Source organism: Meleagris gallopavo, chromosome Z (assembly GCF_000146605.3).
Source record: "Meleagris gallopavo isolate NT-WF06-2002-E0010 breed Aviagen turkey brand Nicholas breeding stock chromosome Z, Turkey_5.1, whole genome shotgun sequence".
Lineage (NCBI taxonomy): Eukaryota > Metazoa > Chordata > Aves > Galliformes > Phasianidae > Meleagris > Meleagris gallopavo.
The window spans coordinates 61,320,687-61,329,769 of record NC_015041.2 but is presented as its reverse complement, the minus strand read 5'-3'; the positions used below and the strand labels follow the sequence as shown (position 1 = coordinate 61,329,769).

Below are 9,083 nucleotides of genomic sequence, written 5' to 3'. Positions count from 1 at the left end.
AAAAAATATATGTTGTTTATGTTTTATGTTTTCATCAAGTTAGAGATTAGTATTTTTTAAATCTGGCTTATTAAATACTTTACATTTGCTTTTCAGCTTATAATTAATAGAAAATGATGGTGAAATGATAACAAACCGGTGGGTCCAAACTTGAGCTTACCACTAATGTAAATCATTTCCATATCCTTAGGGACATGAAGCCTTTCGGGAAGGCTTTCAAGTGGAAGAGCTAGTAGACTGCTTTGAAGTCAACACGAACTTCTGTGACAAAAAGAACCTGGAGGACCTGTGATAGGGAGCAAGTGTTTTCAGATACCTGAATTAAATCTCGGCAGTGCTTTTCTGCCATCTGCTGCAGAGCAGAAGATTATCAGACATGTCAATAGCACTGAAGCAAGTCTTTAATAAGGATAAGACTTTTCGTCCAAAACGCAAGTTTGAACCTGGAACCCAGAGGTTTGAGCTACATAAAAGAGCGCAGGCCACTCTGCACTCAGGTGTGGACTTGAAAGCAGCTGTACAGTTGCCCAGGGGAGAAGACCAAAATGACTGGGTAGCTGTCCACGTCGTTGACTTCTTCAACAGGATCAACCTCATTTATGGAACTATCTGTGAGTTCTGCACGGAGAGGACCTGCCCAGTGATGTCTGGAGGCCCTAAGTATGAGTACCGGTGGCAGGATGACATGAAATACAAGAAGCCTACAGCGCTGCCGGCACCGCAGTACATGAATCTCCTCATGGACTGGATTGAGATGCAAATCAACAACGAGGATATATTTCCTACAAGTGTAGGTAAGTGCAAAGAAGAACTGTCAACTGCCTTTCATTCTGCACACTAAGCATGAACCCTTCCTGACCTCAGAGAGGCTGTGGAGTCCAAGCCTTTATAAGTGCAGGTAGAGGAGGAGGGTGTTTTGCCAGAATAGTCTAAAATGTATGAAATGTTAACTGTGTCTACTACATCTGATGGGGTTTGTTAGTCTAAAATGTTTTCAGTTGAGCCATTTGTTCCTGGAAAGCTTCTGCTTCTCAAGTTATTCACTAACAGTGGTCAGCATTTCATTTTAGCTTGCTGAAACTTAGTCATGTTTGAATTGCTTTACACTTTGCCTGGCCACTTAAGCAGATGCAGAATGGATGGAAAGCAAAGTGGTATTTCCCTTTGGAAAAGTGTACAGCGCTATGCAGCACAAGGCCATGGACAGTCAGGAATGCAGTGAACTATTCCCTCCCACCCTCTCATCACTTCCAACACAAAACTGATGAATTAGAAAGTGAGTTATTCCCAAAATTACTGTAGTTTAACCAAAGAGCCTAGGGAGGAAACTGCTAAAGAGAGCACAGTTTGTCTTTAGGTACTGTTGTTAGCTTTTCTGAAGAATGTACAATAGATGGAAGTATTGTTGCTAGAATATTTCCTCTGAATGAGGAAGACTTTGTGGAGGAACGCCATTGTATGGTGTAGAGAGCCTAAAACTTTTGCTGTGGCTGCAGCTAATGAAAATGACAGGATGCTGTACCTGAGCAGTGTAAACTTCAATTTTATTTAATGGGTCATGATTCACTTCTTTCAAGTAGGAAAGCTGGGAGATTCTTGTCAGAAATGTGAGATATTATATAAATATATGGATGCATAAATAGCAGAATATTTTGCAGTTTATGCAGTTAGGAGATGGTACATCAAGAGGCTGCATGTTTTGGTGAGATTTGCTAACCTTTGAAATAGCCGATTCTTGGGCTTTTCTGCTCTTTGTTTGGACAGACTTGTGGCTTGTTTCCCAATCCTTATCTCTTTCCTGCACTAACAGGTAGAAAGAAGACAACTATGTCTCTTAGGCTGTAATTTGCCAGTTTAGCAAGAAGCAGGATTTCAAAGGAAGAAGTATATACTTTTTGTATAGTGAAGAATAGGTCTGATTTCTTAAAGCACTTGTTCTTCTGCTTATTTGCTGTAAAAGATTTTTGGAATCGAGGGTAGCTTAGGAGTGCAGTTAAATATGTGTTTTTGCTTCCACTGGTATTTTTTCCATGCTTTTGTTACACCAAGTTTCCATCTTCCAGTCTTTTGCTGTGCCACCACAGTTTGTATATGCAAAAAAGATTTGTGGCCTGAACGCGGACGTGCTGATGAGTTTTACTAAAACAACAAAAAAAACCCCACCCAAATAATACACAAGGTTTCAGCTCCAATAGCTCCCCTGTTTATGTTTTTAGTAAGATATGTCTGAGGTAAACCTTCAGGATAAATGTGAGACAATAATGCTTAAATATTAAATGGCAGTGGTGGTTTGAAACCTTGATCTCATGATTCAGAAGTTGATGCACGCTGTATTGAATTTGGAGTTCTGTGCTCTCAGTGAGTCCCTGAGGAGGCACCTAGAACAGTCAAAGGAAATTCTGTGTCCGAGTATCTCCAACACAGACAGTGTTCCGTAGCCTCAGCAGCTAGGAGAAGTCCCTGGCACATCTGGGCGCATTCCTGGATAAGCCGCTTTTCTTTCGAGGGAATCTTTCTAATCTTTCTAAATCAGTCCCCTATCTATAACGTGGAGATGGCACTACCAGCCTGTACAAATGCTGCATATAAAGCAGTTCAATGAGATGTAGCTCAGCATGAATATTGTTCCATGTTTTGCTTTTCACAGTTGGTTAGAGAGTGAAGCTTTGTTGTTGTATTGGATACTGTTTGTTCTGCCTGTTTTGCAGCAGTCTTTGGTTATTTAACCATAGGGTCTCTGTTATGTTTAGTATTAATGCAGATCTCTATTTTCATTCAAACAGATCAATGGCATTGAAAATTAAGATTGCTCATTCTTCAAAGTAGATGAAATAGATCTTGAAAGATGATATACTCGAATGACAGAACAGGCTTAGGTATGCCATTACTAGTAGTACAGCAGTATTAAAGCATCATATCTGGATGTAACTTGGAGATTAATTTATTGTGTTAAATCTTTGTAGCATATGTAGAGAATTCCTCTGGAAAAATTGTATGTCCAGTGGATAGGATTTCAGCTGACCTTTTCACTAGCGGATGAGTTTGCTTAAGAGATCTAGCAGATTTATAGGAGTTGTTTGTACCATACTTTTCTCAGCTTAATCCTATTGCCCTCTTTTATTTGACATAATCGATGCAAACCACTTAAAAAAGGGATAGCGATAGCCCAGGTTGGTGGGCTTTTGTTTTGGTTCTTCCCTCTGTGGTTAAAAGAAAAAGAAAAAATAGTTATTAACAGTATACTACATTTAATACAAATTCCTCTTCATGTTTGCATTGACACTGTAACCTCTAACTTATGACTACTTAGCAGTCTGTGTGCTTCCTGTGGTCTGGCTCCTCTGCTTTCTGCGGTCATCCTGACCTGCTCAATTAGTCATATAGAGCCTCTTCTCCAGCCACCCTCCTACTAATACGGATCTGACAGGCAGGAGAAAAGGGAGCTGAGGAGCTGTTAAGTGAAACTGACAAAAACAGGTGCCTGAATATTAGGGGCTCTCTTTTTTTTTTTTAAGGCAAAACTTTAAAGACTACTGGAAAAACAGAGTCACAGCCTGTAGACAAGTTTTACTGATTATGACCTTGTTCTTACTTCAATTATTACCCATTTCTTTAATCTATTTTTAGGTGGGTTTAATGTATGTTAGAGGCTAGCAGCTCTGCAAACATGTTCTACGTGTAAGTAGCCAGGTGCCATGAGCAATGTGAGACCATGTTGGGAAAGGAAGAACAGGATGGAGGATAGTTTGCTCTGTGTGCCTGCTTAGGCCACGCCGGTGAAGCTATTGATTCTAGTTTTCAACATGGCTTCTTTAGTGTGTTGGGGTTGCAGTTACCAGATACAGCCACATCAGATCCATAGCTTGAAATATAAAGGCAGAACAGAAGACAGAGGCTTCTGCTAAGATAAACAAGCACATGGGCTTTTCTGACTTGATGTAATAAAACTCTAACCCTTGAAGATCAGAAAACAGTGAAGGTTGGGGGCACAGAGTTTATGCTGTCCCTGTCCTTATGAATTTTAAAGACCAAACTGTGTAAAACCTTGAGTGTCCTCATCGGATCTCATGACTATGTCAAGCAGGAAAATGGGATGCAGACCTTCCAGAGTCCCTGCTAGCCTGAACTGTCCTGCAATACGTAATTCTGATTTCTGTGCTGACAAGCTGCTCAAGGAACAAGAGCTAAATTGATTAGAAACTGATGAAGCAGCTTAAGAAGGTGCGATTTGGCATTTAGCTGAAGTACAAAATCACTTCTAAGCTATGGGATCTTGTGTGGAATAGGACTTAAAAGTATTAAATTACTGTAATCAAATAGCCCAGTTATGACTGGTCAAAAGGACAACATTGTATTAAAGTGTTTATAGCCTTGGACTTCAGCTGAAAACTTAATATATCTTTAAAAATACATTGCCATCTCCACACTTGTGAACTCATGACTTTTGGTAGCAGACAGTTCCAAAATTTATGCACAGAGCATAAGTGTGTTGCTTCTTCCTGAAGAAGAACCCCATATGTCCATACAGTACATCTCATCTCTAAAAGCAGACCAGGACTGTGGGGCCTTCTAGCCCTTTTCCAGAAAAGGGTTGCAGGTGACTGGTGGCTGTGAACAAAGACTACTATTGCTTTTGTTTTCCCAAGGAATGGAGAGGTGCATGAGATTTGAGTAGCATGGTGTTAACTGGCATTTGCTGGTTTTCTTCAATCTTTTGCAGCTACTACAATTGCAGCGTGTAGGGTCTGACATTGCCTTTGCCCTGCAATAAAAACAAAAAAGGGTAATTGCTACAGCTGGCTGTTTTTTTTTTGTTTGGTTAGTTTGTTTTGTTTTTTGTTTTTTTTGTTTGTTTGTTTGGTTGTTTTTAAGCCAAGCTTTGTCAAGGGCTGACAGGAGGGGTCAGATGGCTGGCTGTTAGCTGGTCGTTCAGTCATGGCTGGTGGATGGGTATAGCTGCAGGCTGACAGCTGAAGGCAGTTGTAAATTCCAGACACTCCTTTCTTGCTGATTTTTACACCACTTTGATCAGTACTGGATTTGGGCTAAGGAAGACATTTGTGTTGTAAAGCTTTTCTCCTTTCTCCTATTGCTTCCCATCTATGGTCCCTTCTTCAGCAGGGGCAACTTGAACAATTGAACAACTACACAACTACATCTGTTGTGTAAATGAAGAAAATTCAGCAAGACAGGTTATTGCATCCCAGTAGTTTTCTCTAGTCATTGAAGTGTGTGAATTCTGTGCTTATTTGTATGTTGCAGCAAAGTTGGAGCAGTAACACTTGTTTTTAGAAAGCTTTGTGTTTGGAAATATATGTGCCTGAAAAATAACATGTAGATATTTTATATCGTATTTATATGCCCAAACCTACTCCCTCTCTTCCTTTTTAGCTCTTAGGCTGATTCAGGACCTAGCAGATATTTCTCTGTAAACTAAACTGGCAGATGAATATGCCATTTCAAGAGTACTGTCAAAGACAGCTGATAAGCATTGTCTTGTCTCTGTCTGCATGGTGAATCTTGCCATCTGCTTGATAGATAAATATATGGCCTTTTAAACATTGTTTCTTTTTGCCAACTAACTTTTCTTTTGAGCAATTTCACTCTGTTTTTGTTTAGTATCTTAAATGCCTTTATTTGCCCTTGCTTTTATAAGAATAAGGACTAAAGCCTAGGGGTAATTTGGACAATCTTCAACTCCAGTCATTACTAATTACTCAGGGTAACAGTAAGGAGTCACATGGATTGTCCTATCAACCTTCAGGAACTTGACTTTCCAGCACACTTAAATAGCACGTGCTGTGGCACATTACTTGAATTAAGCTCTTGCAGGATCTGCATCTTCACCACCACAGCTTCTCCTCTATCTGAACTTGTGACCTGATCTCTTTAGCAACCTCCACAGTATGGATAATGTCTGTCTGGTCTGTGATAGTGGGATTGAGCTTGTGCTGAACTCAAAGTGTGGGAAATTTGATATATTTGAATGTGCTTTGCCTGGGAAAGTGGGTTTTGTAAAGTGAGTTCCGTCTGCATTCCACAGCTTTCTGTGCATTCCTTTCCTTGATGAACAGGGAAAAGCTCCTTATACGAACCCTTATAAAACAGACTTTGTTATACTGCAGAGCAGAGTATATGTAGGAGTAGCATTTATGGTTCATAATGGCTTTGCTACTTCATTTCTTGGAACCCAAACAAAGTAAGTTTCACAATTACTGCCTTTTCTAGTTGCTACTTTTTACCTATGTCTACTTTGCCAAGTCTAAGCTGTTATTTAAGCTCAGAAAGAGAGTAGAAAATTCACGATACTCCCACAGAATATATTCACTGTTAAGGTGATTCTTTTGAGCACAACATCTGTACTTTGGGGCAAGTATCTGGCCATGGGGGAAGAAATGTTAATGTGGCCTTCAGCTAACCCAAACATGTGATATCAGAATAAAGTGTGGTCATAGAAGTTTGAAATTAGTTTAGTCCTGTTTAAAGTATAATCACAATTTAACAGAAAACTGGAGCGCTATGGTAGTACAGTTCTCAGGGACTTCTGAAAGGCCTAGATTGAGGGCCTTTGCTTCAGCCCTCACTCAGAGACACATTCAGAGATACATCCACCAATACTGCCTTTATGTTTTCCTTCTTCTATCAAATACTGATTTGGCCCTCTAGTTTCAGCAGAGTCCAAAAGGAGCAAAATTAAAAATCTTAACAAAAGGAAACTCATTAGATTCTTTTAAATGGGGCCTTCATGTCTTTTATAGATAATTTTTGGAGGAAAGTCAAGTATGTACTTAAAAAGTATGTGGTTAGAAACCCCTTGTGTTGATAAAAGCCATGTGTGAGGCTGTATTCTTTAAAAACAAAGACAAGAATGACATTCAGATAATTTGAAACATTTGTAAGCACTGTTTCATCCTCTGAATGCTGCAGGAAAAAAAAAGCCCATCAACTTGATTATCAGTACTGTTTTGAAATGTGATTGCCACCTGTGTACTTCCTGTTACAGACAAATGTGGCACATTTCCGTGCAGAGTTATGTGGCAGTTCTCTCTTGCGGAGCCTAAGTACTTGGCTAAACAAATGTTGGTAAGGAATTATGAGAAGAAGAGCTTCAAGAGAAAAAGCTGTTTAGTATGGCTCTTGCTGAAGTTGGCTTTGCTGCTGCAGATTGCCTGGAACACTGCCTTCATCTGACCACTGGCTGGCTGCACTGCGTGTGTCACGTCAGTGTCTTTTGTTTTCTCTTCAAGTATGTTTGTTGTTATTTGATTCACTGCACCACACTTTATCTTTTCTTCATGAGTGTGATTGTATGCATTTCTATAAAGGCCTTTACAAATGAAAAGGGGGGACAGTGGTAGTGGCTCTGAAAGGAGCTTAACAGGATGGGTCCTCTGCATCTTTGTGGTTATTGATTTCACCATTCTTCTGGTATGTAGTCCACAGTATTCCTTCACATTGAGGACTCTAAATTTCTGTTAGATCGGTGATCAATTTACTTTAATTGGAAAGCCTTCTGGGCTATGTATAAGTTCTCAGTGCATAAGTGCAGGCTATGGTGACTGATGAATGACAGTTCTGTACGATTTAAAAGAAAAATCCAGCTACAGCAAAGTTGAAGATTAAGACCCGACAAATGTTCAGAGCACCTCAGCAACTCTGCATAGAGTAGGATAGGCTTTACTGCCTGTGCTGACACAGAATTTTTTTTCTCTTTCCATTCTACAGAGAGTCACGCATCTAAAGCACAGGAGGGTGGCTGTGCCATTTCATAAGCCTTAAAATGTATGGTGGAAACTTTTATTTCCTTTTCATAATGAGAATCAGTGGCACTTTGACTCAAGGAAAACAAAAAGAAGGTTAGTGAGCCATATGGAATAAGAGATGCTCAAGAAGGGAATAATCAAAAAGTATGTTAATAGTTGGAGGGGAAAAGGAAAGACAATGAACAGATTGTCTTTGAAAGACAAAACCCTTTCCTGGATATAGGAAAAAAAAAAAAACAAAAAAACAAAAACCCTTTGCTTTTAAGAGGCAGATGTTCAGCTGAACTGAGAAACATAATAGTTTATCAATAAATGTGTTTTATCAACATTAGAGCGGTGAAATAATGGTTATTGTTGTTCATACAGTGTCAGCTTTAATGAACCATAATAGGAAGAGCTTAGTCTCATAACGGATAAATCCTGAAAGCTTGGAGCTATAATACTCGACAACAGAGACACTTTCAAGACATGTGCTGGATGAGATCAGATCTTTTAGAAAAGTGCCAGTGGATATTTGGTCATTAAGGCAATATCTCTGTTTAGAATTTACATGCTTTAAAATTAGTTGCATAGCATGGCTGCCTCATTTTGGATTTTTTTAAAATTAACAATAGCAATGATTTTGAAGAGGTCAGTAAGGTAAATTTTGCTATTTCATTTGTCAAGTAAGAGACTAAAGCTCAGGTAATTAAAGTAGTCTGCATAAGAGATTTTTCGTGTATTATATCATGGTGGTTCTTTGGTGAATCCAGAGACAGGTGTTATCAGTGATTCTAAGAATACTCTCTATCTGTTCCTACAATGTTGGCTTTTTGGGTATAGATTTGGAATAATGGAAGTAAAAACAGAGGTCTTCAAACTCCAATACCACACATTTTTAGCCATCCCATTAAAGAAGAAAGCTTGCAATTTTGATTCCACTTCAACAAAGCAAAGGGGGAAAGTTTTTGCCTTGTTATTTGTTTACTCAGGACATACAAGATGACAATTTATTAAATATTTTTTTCCATATTGATAGATTTTGAGGACGTAATTTGCAGAAGAATAGTTGTACGAGTTCAGAGTAAGAGTTCGTGCTGCCTGGTCTGCCTTTGGATATCTTTAAAAAACAAATACTGGAAAAGAGCAGGGTGCTGTTTACCCAGTTTCCAACTACTGGCATTTTAGAGAGGTGTTAGAATACACTTTGATCTGGGAGATTCTTCTAGGAATCTGCATCTCACAAATGCCAGTCCTACTTTGTTATCTTCATGCTGATTTTGCTAATAGTTGGAATTTCATTCCAACTTTCTGATAGTTTGGGCTTTCTGAAGGTAAGAA

General features: G+C 39.1%; 1 protein-coding gene across 5 annotated transcripts in view; it reads left to right on the top strand.

Annotated features, from left to right (window-relative positions):
- The window catches only part of MOB3B (MOB kinase activator 3B), a 78,374-nt gene that overhangs the window by 34,603 nt on the left and 34,688 nt on the right, over window positions 1–9,083 (top strand). For all 5 annotated transcript variants that reach the window (XM_031557392.1, XM_031557389.1, XM_031557391.1 and 2 more), the window contains one exon: window positions 191–794. In XM_031557392.1, the coding sequence (XP_031413252.1) occupies window positions 377–794 (418 nt within the window). In that variant the 5' untranslated portion in view covers window positions 191–376. The remainder of the gene's footprint in view (window positions 1–190; window positions 795–9,083) is intronic.